This window comes from Sylvia atricapilla, chromosome 5 (assembly GCF_009819655.1).
Source record: "Sylvia atricapilla isolate bSylAtr1 chromosome 5, bSylAtr1.pri, whole genome shotgun sequence".
In the NCBI taxonomy this organism is placed as follows: Eukaryota; Metazoa; Chordata; class Aves; order Passeriformes; family Sylviidae; genus Sylvia; species Sylvia atricapilla.
In genome coordinates this window covers 22729389-22752804 of record NC_089144.1, presented here as the reverse complement: position 1 = coordinate 22752804, position 23416 = coordinate 22729389, and the positions used below count along the sequence as shown (strand labels likewise).

General features: G+C 47.8%; 1 protein-coding gene across 3 annotated transcripts in view; it reads left to right on the top strand.

Annotated features, from left to right (window-relative positions):
• The window catches only part of NRF1 (nuclear respiratory factor 1), a 62858-nt gene that overhangs the window by 314 nt on the left and 39128 nt on the right, over window positions 1-23416 (top strand). For 2 of the 3 annotated variants that reach the window (XM_066318904.1, XM_066318902.1), the window contains exons 2-5: window positions 15704-15935; window positions 18396-18510; window positions 20369-20495; window positions 21450-21590. In XM_066318904.1, the coding sequence (XP_066175001.1) occupies window positions 15713-15935; window positions 18396-18510; window positions 20369-20495; window positions 21450-21590 (606 nt within the window). In that variant the 5' untranslated portion in view covers window positions 15704-15712. Of the gene's footprint in view, window positions 1-15039; window positions 15104-15703; window positions 15936-18395; window positions 18511-20368; window positions 20496-21449; window positions 21591-23416 lie in introns of those variants that run through there. The other variant, XM_066318903.1, reaches the window with a different exon arrangement.

The window sequence follows — 23416 nt, the reverse complement described above, 5'->3', positions numbered from 1 at the left end:
GAGGGTGCGGGCCGGCCTCGGAGCTCCGGCCCGGGCTGAGCTCGGCCCGGCCGGGCGGGGAAGTTGGGCCGCGGCCGCAGACATTGGCGGGGCTTTTGCTTCGCCTTTTTCCCGGTATTCTCGGACCCCCTTTCTTTCCTGCTTTTAGCCCTCACCACCCTTTTTTTTTTTTTCTTCTTCTTTTTTTCCTCCATTTTTTACCCCCTTCACCCACTCCCCTTTTTTTTTTTTTTTAAGCTCCCCCCCCATTTTTTGCCTTCACCACTTTTTGCCTTCACCCTCATTTTTTTACTCTTGACGCCCCCTTTCTTCCCCTTCACTCCCCCTTTTTTTTTCTTCACTCCCTTTTCTTCCCTCTTCATCTCCTCTTTTTGTTTTTTTTACCCCCATTTTTTTCCCTTCGTCTCCTCTTCCCTCCCAATAATCAATTAGGTTGTAAAAGGCCTCAGAGATAAGTGAGTCCAGCCTTGATGAAGTTTCTCTTCATGCCCCTGTTTTTTCCTTCATCCTTTTTTTTTCCCCTTTCACCTCCTATTTTTTTTCCAGAATCACAGAACCAATTAGGCTGGGAAAGACTTCTGAGCTCATTGATGAAGTTCCCCTTCATTTTCCCTTCCCCCCCCCCTTTTTTTTTTTTTTTTTTTTTTTTCTCTTTTACCCCCTGCCCTTTATTTTTCATTACATTTTATACATGTATAATTTTCCTCCTTATGTCCAGGAGGTTGGGAGCGAGTTGAAACGTGTTAATCACTCACCTCCCCTCCATTTAATATACCCAAAAAAGGGGTGTGAATTGCCTGTAAAAAAGGGGTGTAACTGGGTATGTATTAAAATACCCAAAAAAGGGCTCTGAAACATCTGGCTCAGGAAAGACCTGGCTGTGACTGAGGTGCTCAGGATCTTTTTAGTGTAAATAATAATTACAGGACAGGAATAATTCAGCTCAAGACTCTTCCTACATTTGAGGTTACCAAGTCTAAGCTTTCTTGCAGCTACAGATGATTTTTATTGCGTGGGGTGATGTTTTCTCTGTTCAAGTTTGGGAACTGAGCTTTATATATTTTTTTCTCTTTTGCTGAACTGTTATTTCCAGAATTTGGGATTTTTAATCCCTTAGGCAGGGCTGGGCTGTTGTGGTTTTGTTTCTAAGCCTCACTGGTCTCTGAGCATGGTTTAAGACTTTCTTCCCACATCCTGAGAGGATTCCCAGTGTGAACTCATGTTCATCCTCACTTCAGCCTTTCCTCTGCTTCATCCACATCCCAGTTGCTCCTTTTCAAGTCCTCTCACAGTGAACTTTTAATTCCCAAACATTGAGGAAATAGATGAGAGAATTGTTCATCTTTTTAATGGAAATTTTCTGTGCTGGTGGTAGAACTGGGAGCAACCATTTATTTTTTTTTTTTGTTTGCTCTGTCAAGGGTGAAAGAGGAAATGCAGGATGATGATAATGATGGTATTTGTGGAAAGCTTGAAGATCATAGCATCTGATTTTTCAGGGTTTTAATCTTGCCCATCCATCTCTGGAAATGTCCAAGGCCATGGTGGATGGGGCTTGGGATAGTGGGAGGTGTCCCTGCCCATGGCAGGGGTGGAATGGGTTGGGATTTATGGTCCCTTCCAACCCAAACCATTCCATGATTCCACCAAATGTCACAGTGCAGCGTTCATTTAATTCCTCTCCTCTTCCTCTGTAATTTCCCCATGTGTTTGGTGTTTTGCAGAGTGTCTCAGTTGGTTTTTATGGAGTTTTGTTGCATCCTGGTTGTTTTTCATGAGCCTCGCATTGTTTTTGTGAGGTTTTATGATGACCTCTTGTGCACAGGCCATAAACAGAGTGAGCCTGGAGCTCTCAGCCTCATCCCCCGTGGGTTTTCTGCAGCTCTTGGAGTGCTTTAGGAAATGTGTGGTCTGACGGCGCTAACTTGGCCAGGACAACACCCCATTCCAGAAGTTGAATTAACACATCCTGGAAAACCCAGCTCTGCCACTGTGAGCCCTTGGTGTGGGTTGGAGGTTGCACCTCCATGCAGCTCCATCAGGAAAATCTGGGGGATTAAGCTTTTCCCAGGGAAGTGGTGGAATCCCCATCCCTGGAATTGTTCCAGATGCTGTGGATGTGGCACCCAAGGCTGTGGTTCAGTAGTTCTGAGTTGATGGTTGAGATCCGTGCTCTCACAGGGCTTTCCCAACTTTACCAATTCCATGATTCCATGAGCAAAGGCCACTTTGATGGGGTTTTTCCTGCCAGCAAATGGTCTGGAATTCCCCTGGACAGAAGCTCCCAGTGCCTGGTCAGCTGCTCTGATGTCCATCTGCAGCCCACAGGGTGTCTTGGTGTGAGGAATTCTTGACACATTGGGATTTCATCGCTTTCCTGTCTCTCAGGAGCCTGGATCACCTCTTTTTTTCAGCCTTAAACCAGGCAATTTAACTTCTGGCAAACTCAGGCCTGGAATATTTCAGCTTTGTAGGGGGAACCAAGGAATGCCAGGGGAGTGGAGGAGCCCAAACTGGGAGCACTGGGATCACTCTTTGTGTCCATGTCTAACTTCTGCCACGTGCATGCACAGGCTCTGGGAATATTCCCATGGCTTTTCCAAAGGAGGGAGATTTCCATGCAGTTTCTCTCTCTTGAAGGATTTGGGAATTATTATTTTTTATGCATTACCCTTCTCTGCTCTGGGAAAGTGCCTTCCAGGAAGGCAGCAGGGCACAGTGAACTCTGCTGTGCTCCCGAATCCCTTTTACCAAGAAAATTTAATCCAGCCTTTTTCTACATAAGAACATCTTGTGCTGTCAGTAGGAGTGGTGGGGTTGTGTTGCTGATTTTTGGTGCAGGGAGTTCTGTGAAATTCAGCCTTGGATTTATCTTCCTCAGGCCACTCCTGAAGTTGATCTGTGGGGGAAAAAACCAAAACAACGCAGTTCAGATATTTTGCATTACCCAGTGCCCAAGATACTTAATAAAATAATTTCAAACCATTTCTTTGAGGGGCTTTAAAATAGCTTCTGCTGCAGAGTGGGGGTTTTACTTGTACTGTTGAGTAGAAGTAGAACCTTTTCCCTAAATCCAACATAAGCCCCCTGACACAGCTCCAGCCATTCCCTTGGATGAAGTGACACCCTGAGTGTGTTTAAAGGGAATCTATCCTCCTAGGGTTTGGAATTCAGGTTTTTTGTTAGGTCATTTTCATGCTTTCCCACCTTCCCACTGTTGAGTACAGATCCACGCCCCTGCCCTGATCCATTTTTCATTTATTTTACCGATTAAATTTCTGTCTGCCCTCAGGACTTAATCTCTTTCATTTTGCCTATGAATCCAAACCAGGTAAATAAATCCTGGCAAAACCCCTCTGGTTTCCAAATGTTGCAAACCATAAAACTCAGAACACCATTGGTGTCTTTTATCTCTTGAAACTAAAACTTCCACCAGAAGCTCTCACCATTTCCCATCCTAAAGGCTGCAGTGGAATGTGAGGAAAGTTTTAAGGTCCAGAGTTGTGCAAGGCTTTGTGCCAGGGCTGGAGGAACCTCTCGCCTGTCCAGGATAAACCTGGACCATCCAGGACCTTTGGGGAAATTCAGGTTTGTTCTGTACCCACTGCAGCAATTGCAATGGGGTTTAATATTTGTGTCTTCCACAATTCTGGTCCTTCCACTTTTATTCTTTTTCTCCCAAAAAACTGGTGCAGCTGATCCAGTGGAAGGTGGAGGGTTGGCTGGGGTTCTGTGGGAAGCCTCAGAGTCTGTTATCCTTTGGGAATATCACAGGAGCAGTGCCAGTGTTTCACCAGGAGTGTGAGAGGCTGCCCAGGTAACCCAAGGCTGTGCTCCCACTTTGATTTTCCAGCTCAGGCTGCGTTCAGGTTTTTTGGGAAGGAGCTCCGAGGCTGCTCTGGGTTTGTTGTGGATGAGCTGCTTGCCAGACTCCGAGAAGGAATGCCAAGAGAAGTCCAAGAGGGGAATCCCTTCTCCTGCCAGATGGAACCCAGGGAGCTGCAGGCTGTGTTTGGTGGAGCTCGCAGCTCGTCCTGATCCACACTGACATTTTGATGCCAGTGAAATTACATCTTGTTGTTTTTCCCTCCTGGAAAAAAAAAAAAAAGGGATGCAGCTGTACAAAAACCTCTTAGGAGGCTCAGGATGGCAGGTGAATTCCACCTCAGTAGGATTGGGAATTCCAGAGTCTCCTTTCCTTCCCGTTTTCCACCTTTTCTTGGGGACCCTGCTGCTTTTCCCGGGGAGCAGAGCCTGGTTTTGTGCTGGAGGATGGAAGCAGGTGCCTCCTTGGTTGGGAGCATTATTTTTGTTGTTATTTCTGTTTGGCAGATGTGTGAGTTATTTTACCTGTTTGTGTGCTGCCTGTGGTGCCTATAAATAATTAATGGCTTGCTCAGATCCTGCAGAGCCGGCAGCGGCTCGGAGGGAAACTCAACTTTCTCAGTCCTGCAAAATTCACCTGACCTCAAATACAGAAGGGAAAACCCAGAAAGTGTGTTTTCACTCACAGACCATGTTTGCTTGTAATCAGTGTGAGGAAGCCAGTCCAGAAGTAACCGAGTCCCTCCCACTGTTCATTACATAAGCATCTAATTAAAGGAATCAAACAGGGACGACTTGGAAAACTTCCCCATAGTCTGGGTCAAAAATACTTGCAAAACCACAGCCCAGAGTGCCCATGTTTTATTTATGCTGAGAAATGCTGTGTAAATGAAGAAGTTTATTTTTGGTGTCAGCCGTCGGAGTCTCCTGCTGCTTCTGCAGCCGCTTCCTTGGGCACCAGGAAAATCCTTTAACTCATGATTTCCCTTTGGAAGGAGAAAGGACGTAAAAAGTGCTGCTCCCTTCCCTCCCTAGAAGGAGCTGGTGGATTCAGAGCTCTTCTTGTAGTTGCTTTGGGTTGAAAGTTGGGTTATTTTCAGGCTTATTCATTCTGCATCATGAGCATTCCCATGGATTTGGGGGTGAATCAGTGAAAATGGTCCCTTGCTCCAGAAGGAAATGGTGAATTTCCCTGGGAATGGCTGGAATACTGACAATCAGCCCTGACAATCAGCAGCATATGTAGATGGAGGTGGTGGTGGTGGAGAGAGGTGGAAGGCGTGTGAAGAACAAAACATAGCAGCAAATAGGAATCCCCGGTCCCGTTCCAGCGGATCGAATGCAGGGTTGTCGCAGGAGCTGTGGAAGCTCGGAATTCCCACAGGATTTGAGTACCCTGCTCAAAGCAGGAAAAGCAGAGCGTTATGGGATGGGTGAGAGCTGCAATTCCAGGATGGATCAGTTCTGGATCAGTCTGCAGAGTCCCCTGTGCCCGTGTGGGAGGCAGTCGGGTACGGAGGGGACACGGAGAGCGTCTGGCCTGTTCAACAGGCTCTGTCAGTGTGGAGAGGGAAACGTGGCAGCAGCATTTAAACCCAGCTTGGAGGTGCTTTAGACCTGAAAGACTGGCAGGCAAATCTCTTTGGTGCCGTTGGGCTGGAAATACACTTTTTTTCCCTCCAGAAAACACACATTTTGATGGTGTGGAATGCGAGGCTGCGAGCGTGAGGCAGGATTTTCTCACGTTCCTGCTGTGTTGTTTGCACAGGGTCCATTTCCCTTCTCAGGGTCCTGGAGTCATTGTGGAATTGTGGGTTGGGAGGACCTTAAAGCTCATCTTGTGACATGTGACACCCTGGGACACCTTCCACTGTCCCAAGGTGCTCCAAGCCCCAATGTCCAACCTGGCCTTGGGCACTTCCAGGGATCCAGGGGCAGCCACAGCTGCTCTGGGAATTCCAAAAATTTACTGTGACCACAGTGCCACGTTCCCTTAGAGCCCCAGACACCAGAGGGGACCAGGAAAGCTCAGGACATGGCTCTCAAATCCAATCTGTTGGCGATTTCATCTCTGTAAACTGAAAAAACCCTGGACTTTAACGTGAATGTTGTTGGTGGTAAAGTCAAATGAAAAGTCATTAAGAGATCACAGAACCATGGAATGATTTTGGGTAGGAAGAGACCTTTCAAGGTCATGCAGTCCCACCCCCTGCCATGGCAGGGACACCTCCCACTGTCCCAGGCTGCTCCCAGCCCCAGTGTCCAGTTTGGCCTTGGACACTGCCAGGAATCCAGGGACAGCCACAGCTGCTCTGCCAATTCCAGCCCAGCCAGGAATTCCCAATTCCCAAGATCCCATCCATCCCTGCCCTGTGGCAGTGGGAAGCCATTCCCTGTGTCCTGTCCCTGCAGGCCTTGTCCTCAGTCCCTCTGCAGCTCTCCTGGAGCCCCTTTAGGCCCTGGAATGTGCTGGAAGCTCTCCCTGGAGCATTTCCTTCTCCAGGTGAGCATTCCCAGTTCCCCCAGCCTGGCTTCAGAGCAGAGGGGCTCCAGCCTTTGAAGTTTCTCTGGACTCCCTCCATCAGCTCCAGGTCCTTATATTCACCTGTTCTCAGTGGATTTTCTGAGGAAGTTTTCCTCAAGTGCCTGTTTTGCAGGGCAGCCAAACAGATGAGTGCTTGAACCACCTGAACCTTAAGAAAGGGTGGCCAGGCTGCCATTTTGGGTGGAAGTTTGGTTACTAAACGTGCTCAGAAGTGTGCTGTCTGTTCTTACCATGTGCTGATCTTGTTGAGTTAAGGCCACATGAATACCAAGTCCTTAAGGTGATCCATCCTAATTCTGAGCACTACAATATAAAAAAATGGTACAAAGGTGTTAGGGAGTGTTCAAAGGAGGGACACAGGGATGGGGAAGGGGCTGGAGGGGCCCCAGGAGGAGCAGCTGACGGGACTTGGTTTGTCCAGCCTGTAGGAGAGGAGGCTGAGGAGAGACTCACTGGGGGCTGCAGCTTCCTCAGGAGGGGCAGCTCTGATCTCTGCTGTGTGTCACCAGGGACAGGCTCCGAGGGAATGGTGTCAGGGGAGGCTCAGGTGGGATATCAGGTCGGATATCATGGAAAGATTCTTTCCCAGAGGGTGCTGGGACACTGATTCCCCAGGAATGGTCCCAGCCTCAAGGCTGCCCGAGCTCCGGGAACGTTTGGGCAGCTCTCTCAGGGACAGAGTGAGATTGCTGGGGTGTCCTGTGCAAGGCCAGGAGTTGGATCGATGATCCTGTGGGTTCTTTCCCACTGAAGATATTCCCAGATGTAGCCAGGGCTGACAGAATTCGTCCATGCTGGACACAGGATGATCCTTCACACTCCGGAGCCTTGTGGGGACGAGGCTGCAGCATCTCTGTTGCCACCCTCTTGCTCAAACCTCTGTGTGTCACCCACTCCCATTCTCTTCTCCTGTGGTAGTCCAGCATAACCACTAATCCTCTCTCTCCATAAAAGAGGATTAAAACTGGGAACATTTGCACCTTGCAGCAGCAAGGGCTGTGCTCCGTCTTTCCCAGCAGTAATCCCAAGGGCTGTGCCAGGAATGCTGTCAGCAAACAGCAGCCTGTGCTTATTGGGTTAGGAATTCTTTAAAAGACTGCTTTTGGCTGTTAATTAAAAAAGCCGAATTGACTAAAGATGAGTAATTCGCTCCAAGCTGTTAAAACGACTCCTGGCTTCTGCAGGTCTTGAGGAAAATAGGTTAAAATTGAGTTTTCTGTGTGGCTCTTTAAACAAAATGCAGGAGCATGTAAGGTGACAAAGTATGACCTCAGAGAGTGGCATTTATCATGTTCTGGTTCCTAAACTTGTGTCAGGTCACACATCCTGCAAAAAAGATTTTAGGGAAAAAGTTGCTACTGGTGGATACTGGTTAAGGAGGAGTCACCCCAAATGTTTCCTGTGGAACCTCCAGGGCCTGGGGCAAGCACAGGAATGCTAAATGAGAATTCCATCCAGTGGTTTACGGTTCTGGGGTGCAGTTTCACTTCCAGTTTTGGGTTACACTCGCCTGGCACAGGCTGGGATGTGGTGGTGCCCTTCTCATGGATTTCCAAACACGAATTGTGCCCTTTTTTTGTGGGGTGTCTTCCTGGAATATTATTGGGATATTATTTCTTGGTGCCAAAGCTTGAGAAGAGTCTTTAAGCGGAGTCCAGGAATCCACCTCGTCCTTGTGTTCACCCTGTGACTTCCTGCTTGTGTCTGGTGTTAAATCTATAAAATTTAGCTGCAGAAGGGACCCATTGCAAATCACATTGTCCCTGATGTGTCCTGTCACATCACCCAATGGCAGCTCTCAGCAGCAAGTCGGAGGTTTTATCCTAATGAGTACCTGTGAAATCCTATTTGTTTCTTTTCCAGCCCTGCCACATGTGAAGTTTTTCCTGCAGGGGGATTTCTTTGCTCTTTGATGTGAGATTGTGACAAAGAGAACGCGTTAACAGAAGGAATTTTGGTTTTATTTGCTGGAATCCACTTAATTTCAGGGCTTTTCACGCTGACACCGTGAGCATTGGGATTTATTTTTTTGTTCCCCATGCTAATTAATTAAAAGGATCGTTTTACTAATGTTATGCCACAGGAGGACGCTGTGGAACGAGAGCTGTTGTTCCTCTCGGTGCTTGAGTCACCACATCTGTGCCAAGCCCATAAATAAGATGTTCACTTCAGTCTTGATAGGAGAGGAATAAACTGGAGTGCCTTTATCTTGCTTTGTGCCTGGTATCAGTTGTGCTACTGGCACGTGTCTCCAGTCCTGGAAAGTCTTTCTCATCCAAAACCTTGTGCAGCTTCCAGAGGGACAGGTGCTCCACCTGGAAAAAAAAAAAAAAAGCTTTTTTTTTTTTTTTTATCAGGTTGTGGTGTAAGCCTCAAAATTCTCCTCATGAACAAGGGAGCTTCTTTTTTTTTTTTTTTTTTTTTTTTTGTCTGTGGAGAATGGGATTTTGGTATTTAAACGTGCATTTTCAATGAGTTGTGGTAATAAGTGAGATATGAATCAAGCTTATCCTTGGTGAATGGTGGTGTTTGCTTATCAAACCCGCAGGGGTGATTCCCTCTAGGCACAGTTTTATACAGGAGCGCTATCAAATTCACCCTAAATACAAATTAATGATATTTATCCAGTGAGAGATGCCAGTGCGACGTGGAAATCATGGAAAGAGCTGCTTGGGAGTCTGGAATCATCAGCTAGGGACACCTGAACATCCTCTTTCTCCTGTCGCCATGGAGAAAAGACCAGGAGAAGGTCTGGGACTGGCTCAGTGGTGGGAGTGGGAGCTTTTCCCTGGGCATTCCCAAAAGCTGGTGCTGTTGGAATTGGCTGGCACAGAGCTCCTGGCAGCTCTGGTTTCTCCTGGAAGTGGTTTCTTACCCAGCCTTGTCAGGAAATGCAGTGAGGGAGCCCCTCCTGGCTGGGAGCTGGATGAGGTGCCTGGTAGCAGTTGGCCCAGACATTGGAGAAACAGAGCCAGGACAGCACCAGGACTGGCCATTCCTCCTTTTTGAAGGTTGCCCTCTAATCCTCCCCTCAGCTGGCAGCAGCTCCTGTAACTCAGGCCATCCCAAAACCAGCTCATTTCTGGCTATTCTCATCCGAGGGAAGACACAAATCTCTCAAGACCAACAAGGTTTGACAGACACCACTGGTGAAAATCATGGAATACCATCCCTGGATTTGTGTTGTTCCCAGGTGGGGTTGGCTCTCTGTGGTTGTGACCACCAAAATGTGATGGATCAGAAATGTCTGGGTGAAAAACCGGGATGTTCCCACTCTCCTGCACAGAGGGTCTTGTGCCAGAACAGGAGCAGCAGGACTGGACAATTTCAAAGGTAGAATTCCACTCAAACAGGATTTGATTTTATTAGTAAATGGCCAGTAATTGATTTCTTACTAAGATCAGTTTTCACTTACGAGTTATCCCAGGCTGCCTGTGCAGGGAAATTGGAGTTGATCGAGAGGCGCAGCCGGAAATTCGGAACAGCTTTTTAAATAACACATTCCTGAGCACTAAGTGCAGAGGAAGTGCTTTTTAATCTGATTGAATCCACCAAGTGTGACCCAGTTGACTGAAAAAGCTCCTTCACATCACGTCAGCCCAGATCATCAAAGGTACTTTTTGATCTCTCCCCCGTCACGAGCTGCCAGCGGTGCCGGTGCTGCTGTGGCACGGAGGAGGAGGAGGAGTTGCGACCACAAATTTTAAGATTGGTAGATCTTAAACTACATGGAAGTGGGGTCCTCCTTACCCTCAGTGTGGAAGGAGCTGAGCAGGTGGGAAGTCCTGGGTGCCACCAGCAGCATCTTGGTGATCTGTGAAACTGGGGAACTGCTCCAGCCTTGCGCCGTGGCTCCTGGAGATGAAGCAGCTCTTACTGAGGGATCACCACGGCTCCCTCCCAGCAAACAGTGGCCAGAACCTGATTTAGAGGGTGATTCCCTAAGAGGTGCATAGGAGGGGTGAACGCCACAGAGGAGGACCGCACAGGAATCACAGGAGCTCTGCAGGACAAAAAGTACCGCTGTGATGTTGTTTAATGCAAAGCAAACGACTCATTTATGGCAGAGCCTTGAATCCATTAAACTCCAGATGCTTGTCAGCTTCACAGATGAGCAGAAGAAAGGCAGGAGGTGTTGCAGGTTTTCTGGACAACATCCAGAGCAGGATTTCCCTGAAGTGAAAGCACGAGGAGTGGAACCAGCTTAATAATAATCCAGATTTTGTCTTTCTTTTTCAAGATTCCTGTGTAGTGCAGCCAGAGTGCTCCATGCTGAGTTCCTGTGTGGAGCAAGGGTGTAAGGAACTGGTGCTGACTGCAGCTCCGAGATCAAACAGAAAATGGTTTGGGGTAGGAAAACCAAGAGTGTTGTCATTCCTTTGAAAGAAACGAGGAAATAAACCAGAGGGATTATTCCTGAGAGTGTAGGATTGACCCTCTCAAATAAGTCCTTTAAATTACTTAATTTTAAAAAAACAAAGCAAATTAAAACCAAAATAAATTGAAAACCCTGGCAGCATCTGATGTCCCCTGAGCTGACTGAGCAACCACAACATCGACTTGTCTCTTGCTTTCTCCATGCTTTTCCTGAGTACAAGGCATGATTTTGGGGAAAATGATGGGAAAAGGCTTAATCTACAAGTGTTTCAGATGTGTGTGCTGCTCTGTGCTTGGGTGGGTCCGTCACCAGGGGATGGGTTTAGTGGTGGCCTTGGCAGTGAAGGAGAACAACAGTTGGACTTGATCCATGAGGGCTTTTCCAACCTGAACTATTCCATGATTCCATCTTTTCCGTGGTTCAAAGCCTTTGGAGGGTGGCAGTCTTTCTCCTGAGTCTCCTCCTTGGTCAGAGGAGAAAGTCCATGGCCTGACCAGTCTGAGATGAGAACAGGGACAGTCCCCTGACCTCGCTAATGTGTCTGTAAAACTAACTGGGAACTTTGATCACTGGTAAAGAGGATTCTGAGTTTTCAGAACCTTAGTCCTCTCTTTTGCCTCCCCTGTGATTTCCAGCTCCTCGCAGAGAAGGCAGAGCTGCTGCTCGAGCTGGGGACATCCATCCAATAACTCTCATTGCTGGGATGGGATTTCCTTCTTCCCAAAACCTTTGGTTGGGAAAGGTGGTGCACCCTCAGCAGGCTGTGTGAGAGCTGATCTCTCCTTTTTGCCACTGGGAATTTGCTAATTCCTGCATTTCAGTTACAAAATTTTAGTTTTATTTATGCAATGTTGTATTTGCTTTCATGTTGATGCTGATAGAGAATGCAGGGGAACTTTTCCCATTTGGTTTTCCACCCAGAATGACTCACTCTTGATGTGAAAATGTGGAGGCTGGATTCTGACAATCAGGATAATTAGAAAAGAAGCAACTTTTGTAAGAACATCAGTTCGATTGATCAATTTGAACACCAGATCCTTGTATTTGGTGTTTTGGGTGCCATTGGTTGTTCCCACCCTATTTCAGAATGGTGGAATCATGGAATGGATTGGGTTGGGAGGGGCCTTAAAGCCCATCCAGTGCTGTCCCCTGCCTTGGGACACCTTCCACTGTCCCAGGCTGCTCCAAAGCCCAATGTCCACCCTGATCTTGGACCCTTCCAGGGATCCAGGAGCAGCCACAATTATTTTGGGCAACAGGGAAGAATTTCTTCCTTATGTCTGATGTAAATCTACCCAATTTCATTTAAAACTTTGCCCCTGCATTCCCCAAGGTCCCTTTCATGGTTGGATCCTGGGAGGAATCCTCTCATACATGCTCACGAGAGGACAGGGCAAGCAAGTCTCTCAAAAATCTCCATATAATTCCTATTTTGCTTCCTTTCAAAATTATTTAAACCACCAAAGAAGTGAGACCCAGCGTTTCTTTTATTTACTGCTGATCTGAGCAGGGTTTCAAATTAATGAGGTGTGGGCTGAGTTGGTAAAAATGGCCTCATGATTTAATGTTCCAGAGGATAAATGCTCATCTCCAGCTTCAGTTTGTCTCAGCCGTGTCTCCTGCAGCATCTGAAGCAAAACCTCTTCAGTGGGATAAAGGTTTAAAATAATTCCAGGCCCTGCCTGTGTAAGGGAATTTTTTCATCGTGCTGCTGCTCCTCACGTGTTTTTCTGATGCAGAATTTTTATTTTGGGCTCAGTTTTAAGCACCCATTAACCTGGATGGTGTCCGTGGGATTTTTATGGCTTGACTTATGGCTTGTTACAATCACACCAAAGATGAAGTTCATTTCAGTCCACGTGGGCTTAAGTTTGGTGTAGAATTGATGAGGTTTATGACCAGTTCCTGATGTTTTCTGGTGGTTTGAGTGGTGCAGCTCTGCTCTTTCCTCCTGCATCTGGTGTTCCTCCAGCCACGGTGTCAACAGCCACTGCTCAGGGCTGACAGGACATCAGAGGAACCCCTGACACACTCATGAAGCAGCTGCCCTGTGTGATGAGAGGGACTTTATCCTCATGTTTTTTATAAGCACTTAAAATGACTTTAAAACTACTTCTGGCTGTCATCCAAACCTTCTGGACTAAGTCACAGCTACCAGGAAATGTCACTGCTGCGTCCTTAAGCTTTCCCTGAGCCTGACACCGCTCCGGTTTCGGGAGAAAACCAGGGATCGACGTTCCTTTTCTAGAGTGGTGAATGCTCATCTCTGAAGCTAACCGGGAACAGCTTTCCTTTCATCCCTGTGCCTGAATCCCTGCTCAAATCCATGCCCCACCCTTTGGATGCCTCACAGAGACGATTTGCTGGGCCAGGCTGGTGACACCTTCACCTGCCAGTCAAGGTGTTGGCCCACAAAGCCTGGCTGGTGTCAGGAATCCTTTGGGAATAATTTGAATGTGGGAATAGCTTCCCAAGGTTTCAGTCTTTGTGGAATTAGTTGTAGGTTGCCTTTGAGTGGGAGGTTTCCTTCCAGGGATATCATCCATTGTCTTGTCTCCTGATGGACTTGAAAGTCACTGTTCTCTATCAGTCATATTCTGATCACATTTTCCCATGGAGTTTTAAAATTTCAATAGAAATTCCTAACATTGCACTGCTCCAGTAAGAAAAGCACTGATATCCCCTTTCATGAAAAGCTTGGTGTCTTGGAAAATCTGTTAAGCTGATCCATAAGGATTTACTTGAAATATCTTTTTTTCCCCCACCCATTTTTCTCTGGTGATGGTAGAATGAGTTTCTTGGAAGGAGGTTGGGGCTGATTGTTTTCCCACCAGAAATTTTCAGTTTGTCTCAGTGTACCTCAACGTCTCAGGCCCTTCCTCACTGGCACTGCTTGAACTCCTGCTATTTTTGGATGGTTCTAATATTACAACTCAAGTTGTAAACAGGGTTGGACGACAGCAGCATCGGACTCCAGCAGCTTTTTAGGGAGGATTGGGAGTCTGAATCTGGTTTGGCTTTAGCTGTAGCCTCAGTAGGTTTGTGACAGTCTCACAACAACAATTTTGCTGTCCCTCAGGCTGGAATATTCCAACCCTTCCCCAGCACTGCCAATCCCCATGTCCGCGGGGTCAGCTAAATCCCTTCAGAGATGGGGACTCCAGCACTTCCTTGTTCCACTGATGACCCTTTTGGAGAAGAAATGTTCTCTATAATCCCCTCTGAAACTCCCCAGCACAATTTGAACCCGTTTCCTCTTGCCCTGTGGCTTGGGTGAAGAGACCAACACTCACCTGATTGCAACCTCCTTTTTGTTTAGTCAAAATAACCCTCTTGATTTGGGTTCCTGTGTCTCATTGACCCCTCCATGGCATCCCATGATCTGGTGTCAGTCAGGAGATGTAATTCCATGACTGTACTTACAAGGTCAGGATCTTTTTTTGTTTATTTTCTCATTCTCTGCAGCTGGTCACCTCTTTCTGCTCTTTGCCCTGAGCAGGAACAGGTTCCCTTTGGGGAATCTCTTTTTGAGGGCTGAGGTTCTAATTCTCCTGTTTGAAAATACAAACAGGATTTAGGGATGTGCCGTTTCTTTTCCACAAATGTACAGCAGGCACAGGCTGAAAATATCCCTGCACCTCCCGTCCTGGTCCTTCTGCACAGATCTGTGTTCCCAGTGTGTGGTCCAGGGCCCTGCTGACTCTGTAAGCTGCTGCTTTGCTCAGTGCTTTACTGCTGGATGCCTTAAATAAATCACTTTCCTGTGATCTTTGTGCTTGGGTTGTGATGGCTTTGCCTGTTTCTGAGCTCTGAGTCCAGGTCTGGGCCCTTACTGAACAGAAAGATCTGGAGAGGCTGGAGTGTGTCCAGGGAAAGGAATAGAGCTGGAGAAAAGGGGGACCAGGGGGGACCTTGTGGCCCTGCACAAGTCCCTGCCAGGAGGGGACAGCCGGGGGGTCGGGCTGTGCTGCCAGGGAACAGGGACAGGAGGAGAGGGAACGGCCTCGGGCTGGGCCAGGGGAGCCTCAGGGTGGACAGCAACAGGAATTTCCCCATGGAAAGGGTGGCTAGGCCTTGTGAGGGGCTGTCCAAGGAGATGGTAGACTCACTCACTGTCCCTGGGGGTCTCCAAGGAAGAACTGGATGTGGCACTTGGTGCTCTGGGCTGGGGAGGGGGCATAGGTTGGACTTGATCTCAGAGGTCTTTTCCATCCTCAGTGATCCTGGGGTTCTGTACTGGCATCCTTGTTTGTGTCATGAGCTATTGGAGCCAGAGGAGACTGTGTGTCCCCTCAGGTCTCTTCCCTGAAAGATGTGGCAAAACTAAGTCCCAGCTTTGACCCTTTAACGTGCAGGTAAGGGAATCTCAGGGCTGCAGGATCCTTGGGGACCTTTCCTCCAGCAGAGAGAATGGCATCTGGGTGCTGTGCTCTGTTTGGAAATGTGGATTTTTCCAAACTCTTTAAACCTAAAGTTCCTTACCTGGCTCCTGGTGGAGCTGTCATTTCTCTCTTGTAGACATCCTTTGTCCCTCGTGCTCACAGCCTGTGGGTGCTGACTCTGGTCAGGGAGAAAACCCTAGGCATCAGGCAGCAGAGCCTGTGGGAACTCACTGGGCTGTGATTGTGAGGAGTAATCAGAAACAGTCCTTGGAAGGTGAAAACCCTTTACAGGTGCTGGTTTTTTACAACTCGTTGTTTACATGTAAGAAACAGTCAAGGGGTGTTGCCCTAAATGACCAATAACATTCACTGTACCAAAACACTGTATAAAAATAAAGTCTGCCCGAAAGCCCCCTTAATCACAAAATTATAATAATTCAGAGGGGGTGGTTATTAAACTTTTAATAAACTTTGCTTTTTAAGCCCTCTAAGAAGATTGGAGTATAACACTGTTACCACCATCTTGAATACAGTTAAAATAACAGCCCCATGCTTTTTCATCCCCTCCGGCAGTGACTCTTGATGGAAGAACACGGAGTGACACAGGCAGAGCACATGGCGACCATCGAGGCCCATGCCGTGGCCCAGCAGGTGCAGCAGGTGCACGTGGCCACCTACACGGAGCACAGCATGCTGAGCGCCGACGAGGACTCGCCCTCCTCGCCCGAGGACACCTCCTACGACGACTCCGACATCCTCAACTCCACGGCCGCCGACGAGGTCACCGCTCACCTGGCGGCCGCAGGTAAAGCTCCATCACCACCATCATCATCATCATCATCAGTTTGGTTTGGAGTTATGGGTGTCTGCCAGGGGAAGCTGCAGCCTCCCTTGGAGTGGAGAATGTAAACCCTGCCACCTCCAAATTATTATAATTTTGCAATTAAAGGGGCTCTCAGGCAAAGATATGGGGATAGGAATAACAGTTCTTTACTAGGAATATTAAACATACAAATGCAGTAGTACAAAAAAGGACAAACAAACAAAAAAAATCCCGTAAACCCTGACAGGGTCAGAACACGACCTGCCCCCCTGCTGGTCAGGGTGTTGGGAGCAGCCCAGTCCAGTCCTCCTGCAGTGACAGATGTGGTTCTGTTGGAGCAATGATCCTGCAGGAGGGTGAAGTTTTCCTCTGAAGGTCCAGTGGTGCTGAGCTGGGTCTGGTTTTCCTCTGGGAATCCAGTGCAAACAGGCTGTGCTGCTGTTCCAAATCTCAGCTTTTATCCAGGTGGGAATGCTGGGCTCCTCCCCCTGGGTGGAACCTCTCCCAATGGGATGCTGGAATTGTATCAGCCATGCAGTGAGCCTGGATGGCCCATGAACAGCAGATTCCCTGGAGGGAGGATGGGGCCTGGAAGGGATAAAGAAACACTGCCCCAGCTGGTTTAAACAGATGATAATAGAATACACACCCTGGTTACCACCTGCATTGCAACCCAAGACAATCATCATCATCAATCATCATCACCTCCTGCTGATGCCTCAGAGTGGCTGCTTAAAACAGAGGCTACACAAGATTAAGAGAAGGCCTTCAATGGTGTAGTGGTCTCAGGGCTCACTAGAATTATTTACTCTTTTTTCCTGCTGTGAGCTAGGACTAGGAGAAAAGCAAAGCAGGCTCAAAACTTCAAAGGGAATTATTAACAAAAGTACAAGAGAGAAAAAATGAATAAGAATCAGAATGAAACCTTCAAAACTTTTAATTGGTTAATCAGCCTGTCAACATTCAAAGCTAGTCACTAACTATTTTTTGCTTTCTTCAAGCAATGCAAAACCAGCACAAATAGGTACATCTTGGGCAGTCAGAAGCCTTGCAGAGGCTGCACCCAAGGTGGATGATGGTCATGAGTTTTTCAGACCATTCTGAGTTTGGTCCATTTACATATTAGGGGTTAATCCTCCAATTAAAGCTTCAGGTAATGAAGTAATTTGCTGCGTGTGTTCCCCCTCAATTCACTGTTGTTTACATCTCTCAGGGCCTGAGACAGTGAGGAGTCATTGAGTTTCAGGCCCAGAGAGGAATTATTTAGTCTCAATAAAACTGGAGAACAGCAGCTGACAGCAACGAAACTTTAGAGTTATACACTAAAGCAGTATAGGATCTGAAAAATATAAAAGCTGAATCCTAAGGCATCACTGGCCATCCTACCCAGAGGAATATTCCACAGGAATTTCTCTCTGCAAGCTCTGCTGGCCACTTGAATCCCACATCATTTCTGTGTGGATCACTGAGGTGCTGAGAATTGCTGGTTTATACAAAGGTCCCTGCTAAAATGCTGCCTCAAGAAACAAAATTAAAATACCAAATGTGTCAAAGAGCAAGAAGTATTTCAGGCCCCACATAAACAACAGCAAAAAAACACCCAGGGGTGCAAGGTGCAGCCTTGCTGAGTCAGGAGCTCACATGTTAGTCCTCTCTCAGGGAGATCCACAAATGATCTTGATATATCTGGAGTGGGAAAGAACTTCAGAATTACAGATTCCACCCAGTGGAGCTAAATGTCCTCCAGATTGGCTTTGTAATGGGTCTGTATTAGCAGAAAAATGGGGTGATAATTAAGCACTGGGAGTCTGGCCTGACTCTGTCAGAATTTAGACCAAACCTGTGAGGTTCCACCACCCCCTGAGCATCCCTTGCTTATGAATTTTCCAGCCTCCCATCCTGCAGGATTTTTTCTTTCCCTTTCCCTTCTAGCACACAGGATTTTCAGGCCTGGGGTGGTCTTCAGAAGACTCTGGTAGGACAATGCTGGGAACTCTGGATTTTACATTTCTTACCCATTAGAACAGATCCTTAATCCTTCAGGAAAGCCTCAGGCTCCTGATGCTGTAGTTGAGGTGTCCAAACAGGATTTGTGAAGCTGGACCTGGTTTCTTCTTCCCAGCCACCAAGATCTCCTCAGATCAGTCAGTTATTCAGAGTCCTGGGAGTCTTTGAGTATGTTTGGAAGATGAAATACAGAATTCTGTGAGTGTAAGGAAACCTTGAGGCTGAAGAATGTGACTTTCAGCCAGGACTGAGCTGGGGTTTGCCAGCCTGGGGAACGGAGCCTTTCACTGCACCTCCAGTGCTGGAGAGCAGAGCTCAGGGAGGGATTTGTGTCACTTGGCTCTGCTGGGGACACCCTGGGCAGTGACAACATCCCTGCTGGGCAGTTCCTGAGCTGCTGGTGCTTGACCTGACCCTTTGTGCTTCCATTTCCAGGCCCTGTGGGGATGGCAGCAGCTGCTGCTGTGGCAACGGGGAAAAAACGGAAGCGACCTCACGTTTTTGAGTCCAACCCCTCCATTCGGAAGAGGCAGCAGACACGTTTGCTCAGGTGAGCACTCACCTGTCCCTGCCACCTGCGTCCTCCAAGCCTCTGGTGGCTCTGTGTGGTCACACCAAGTGCTGCGCAGAAAGTGCTGCCAAGTGCCACCCAGCTGAGGGGTTTTTTTGGGAGTGTCTTTCTGGAACCCCAAGAGGTGTGGTTTAGTTTGTATTAAAGGGTTAAGTTGCAGCTCTGCTCATCTCTGAGGTGATTTTATGATCTGACACTCTGGTGTGTTCACTGTTCTGTTTTAACCCCAGCTGGTCACCAGTTGAGTCGGTCACAGTGACATTGCAAGATACCCAGAGTGGCTTTAGCAGAAATTGAAGCTCCATCCATGTCCCAGTTCTGCAGAGGATTTATCAGCCTCACAAAAAAAAAGCCTTTTTTGCTTGATCAACCCATTCTGGGAATAAATCCAGCGTGTGTATATCCAAATTTCCTTTGCCATTGGACAAACCCCGTGCTGAAGACTGGGGTAAAGGTTTAGGGCACAGTTTCAGGAAGAATAATCAAGAGGAGACTCATGCCTGAGTTGGAACACTTTTTTTTGTGGCTTTAGAAACTTCCTGTGGACACAGCAGACCTCCACAGCCCTCCAGGTGTTGCATTCCAGGTGCTCTGAGGCTGTTTGCCCACCTGATGGCCCCCGAGCCACATCAGAGCTGATGGGACTGCACAGCCCTGGAGACTCCACCTGAAATTCCCTGCTCTGGAAACATTTGTGAATATTGGCTGCTGCTGTTGTTCCCTGGCATTTGGACAAAGCAATTTTTGCTTTTTTTGCTGTTCAAGATCTCATTGGACAATTAATGTTAAATTATTGGGCAGAGTTACTACTAAATTTTGGTTTTTGCTTCTTTCCTCAACTCAGCTGTGTTTCTTGCAGTGTTTCTGAAGGACAAATCCTTTTCTCCCTTGAAATATGAACAATATACTTTTAAACAAACTGCTCTGTGAAGGAATTACTTCTTCTCCTTTCACGCAACTGCTTCATTTTACTACATTAAGATAACAACAAAACATCTTTTTTTTTTCCACTCTGACCAGCTGAACACACGTTTGTGCTTGATTTTCACACCACTGGGAATCAAGTGGTCATTTCAAACCCCTGATTGTAGGATCTGTGTGTAGCTGGTGGTGCTTTTTTGGCAACAGGAGGTTCTGAAATGACCAAGACAAGGACTGAGCTGTCACCTCATGGAGTGCTCGGGTTTTCTGAGGAAAACACTACTTCTCTCTTGCTTTTGGAGTTTCTGCCACCATTTCTGACTCTTGCTCTGCTTAAAAGGGAATAATAGGCAGAAAATATCCAGTGGAAAGTTTTAGCTCCAAAGGGAGTTGCTGATGGGGCAGGTGTTGGGACACCTGGGTTTCCTGTGCTGAGCTGTTGCAATATTTCCAGTTCTTGCCTATCCTGCAGCTTGAATTCCTACAGATCTGGTTTGAAGAGGACTTTGGTGCTGGAGAGTTGCACTGCTCTGATCTGGATGTAAAACAACCTCTGTCTGCAGGCCTCTTTTGATGAATCATTCAGGTGCTTCAACAAAACACAAGTTTTGTGTTGCTATGACAGAGTGGAAGTGCAGACTCTTGCTGCCCCAGCTTTGCTGCTCTGGTCATTTCTCTTTTTACATCAATGAGGAAAGGAGAGAGGGGAGAATAATTGACATTTGAGCTGCTGGGTGACTGCAAGGGAGCACAGCAGGCCTGTGGAGCAGAGGAATAAACTCAATCCATGGCCAAGCTGAGCAGCTGGGGCTCTGTTTCTCACCTGCTCTGTGAAAGGGAGCTGGCAGTCAGAGGGGTTGTGTTTCTGCAGGGCTTTCAGCTGATGCCCATTGCTGTTTTTTCCCCTGTGTTTCAGGAAGCTCCGGGCCACACTGGATGAGTACACCACCAGAGTGGGGCAGCAGGCCATCGTCCTGTGCATCTCACCCTCCAAACCCAACCCTGTCTTCAAAGTATTCGGTGCTGCACCCTTGGAGAATGTGGTATGCGTCCCTCAGAAAGGGAGGAAAGAACTTCCTCACCTTCTCTGCAGATTTCATCCTGCTCAGGGCAGCCTTTGAAGCCTGGTAGGGATCTGAAGGTCATATTAAAAAAATAGGTTTTGTGGAATACAGGGCTGGACCTGGTTGAGTCAGTGATTTCAGAAATCTTTTCCAGCCTTAATGTTCCTGTGATTCCCTGACACGAGGGCAGCACTGAGTTCCTCTCTTCTCTGCAAGAATGGCTGCCTGGCACATCTCACCAGGGGGGAGTATCCTGGATTAAAAATCAGAGGGAACAGGTCATAACCACAGAATCCCTGAACCCCTGAGGTTGGAAAAGCCCTCCAGGATCACTGAGTCCAAGCTGTGACCAATCCCCACCTTGTCCTGAGCCCAGAGCACTGAGTGCCACATCCAGGGATTCTTTGGACACTCCCAGGGATGGGCACTCCAAACCTCCCTGAGCAGTTCCAAGGCCTGAGCACCCTTTCCATGAGCAAATTCCTGCTGATGTCCAACCTGAGGTCATTCCCTCTCCTCCTGCCCCTGTTCCCTGGGATTAGATCCCAAATCCCTCCCCACCTGTCCCCTCCTGTCAGGGAGTTGTGCAGAGCCACAAGGTCCTCCCTGATTCCCCTTTTCTCCAGACTGAACGACCCCAAACAATGACACATTTGAGCTCAGCTCTGCTATCAGCCCTGCCCATGACAATTTCTGGCCTCAGAATTTTTCCTTTCTTCCCACAAACCCTTCCCTTGCCAGCGTTACTTGGAGTTTCATCAGCAGTTCTTCCGTCGGGCCGGGTCTCGGGGGCCGCCGGGTGTTTCCTGCCAGCTGTGCCCCTGTTTGCTCCTCCTGCTCCGCAGCACCTTGGGGAAAGTTGGCTGGGTTTGCATCCTGCTCCTCTCCTGGTGCTGCTCACCTTGTTTACCTGAGCCAAACAACTCCCCACAGGTACGCAAGTACAAGAGCACCATCCTGGAAGACCTGGAGTCGGCGCTGGCCGAGCACGCCCCGGCCCCTCAGGAGGTCAACTCAGAGCTGCCACCCCTCACCATCGATGGCATCCCCGTCTCTGTGGACAAAATGACCCAGGTGAGCAGCCCCTGCAGGCAGAGGCAGGGAAAGAGAGGCATGGTTGGCATCTCACAGTCACATCCTGTTGTTTTGTGTGGCTGTGTCTCCAGGGAACTGATCTCCTCTTTCCCCCCCGGGGCTGTAACAGCTCAGCTCGTGGTTGGGTGTGAAGCTTTATTAGTGGTGCTGATTTTCTCCGTGGAAAAAAAAATGCTGGTGAGGAGAGCTCAGGCTGCTGGAGCTGGTTTTGGTACCTCTCAGGAAGTGGGAACGGGGAAAACGTTTGTTCCATGCTTTGCCACAATCCAAGGTTGGGGAGATCACTCGTGAACACTTTTCTGTGTCCTGTAGTTCATTCCCTCCTCTGTTTCTTGCTGGAGCAGAGGGGAGTTTGCCAAAGGTGTAACCCCAGATCAGACCCTGAATGAGATATTTTTGTTGGAGATGGAATTATCTACCCTGGGCATGTGGAAAAGCTGTTTTTTTACTAGAGAATACAAATAGTTACACTGGAAGCTCTGGGAACCAAGATTCCCACAAGAAATGATGGCACCTCTGTGTACAGCTCAGGAGAAATCTTTCCACAGAGCTCTTCTGAGCTACCTCACTGTGCTGGAACAGTGAGGGCCATTCCTAAAAAGATCCTTGTTTTTCTATCCTAAAGCCACAGGAGAGGATTTTCCTGCCCAGCCTGGGTGGGTGATGCTCTCCATTCCCGAGGCTAGAGAAACATCTTTGCCCAGGCAAAGATTATTTTTATTATTATTATTTCCCTCCAGACCACTTCACGCCAGGTCCAGCCCCTTGCTGACCTCACTGCTGGGAGAAAGTGGAGGGGACTCCCCAGGAAAACTTCGTCTGGAGGGAAATCTCCTTTCCCAGGGATACAGGACCTGAATTCAGGCAGAAGGCTCTGTGTACACCCAGCCTGAGGCACCACAATGAATTTTAAATGCTGAAAGAGAATTTTTTTTTTTCCAAGGGAGCAGCGAGATGGAAAGGGCAGCACACAGAGAGGTGTCAGAGCAGGGCAAAGATGTGCAGATTTTTCTGTGCTCTGCAGAGGCCACACCCTGCTCAAGACACCATTTCCATTTTTAGTGGAATCAGGCAAGCTGACACTCAGAATAAAATTTTACTCAGCTTACTGTGCTTTGGCTGGTACAGATCCTGATTTCCCAATCCCTGGCAAATAAGACAAAAACTTATTTCTTGGATTTTTAAACTCCTGCGAAAGGTGGCACCTTCAGGAGCTGCTCCTGGGCAGCTTTTGTTGTGTACCAATAACAGTTTCCCATGGAAATGTTTTTCTTCTCCTTGTCCTGCAGGGCCTTTGCTCAGCCAGCCTAAAGTGCTGATGCAGAACCTCTTACTTCAAATCCTCTCCTGCTGATTTAGGGTAGAAAAACAAGGATCTTTTTAGGAATGGCCCTCACTGTTCCAGCACAGTGAAGTAGCTCAGAGGAGCTCTGTGGAAAGATTTCTCCTGAGCTGTGCACAGAGGTGCCATCATTTCTTGTGGGAATCTTGATTCCCAGAGCTTCCAGTATAATTATTTGTATTTTCTAGTAAAAAAGTCAGCTTTTTTTTTTTTTTTGCAACTAAGTTGCGTGAAACCTTATGGAAAACTGGAACAAAAAAATAAATACAAATATAATTAGGATGGCAGGGACTGGAAAAATGAGGCCTCTGCTTTCAGCAGGTGCCAGCAGGCAGGTGTAGAGGTGTCGTCAGTGAGGAGGTGAAAATAACTCCTTTTAATTGCTCTGCTTCCCCAGTGGTCTGGAGGGAAATACAGCCTTTATTTGCCTGGGCAAAGGTGTTTCTCTAACCTTAGGAATGGA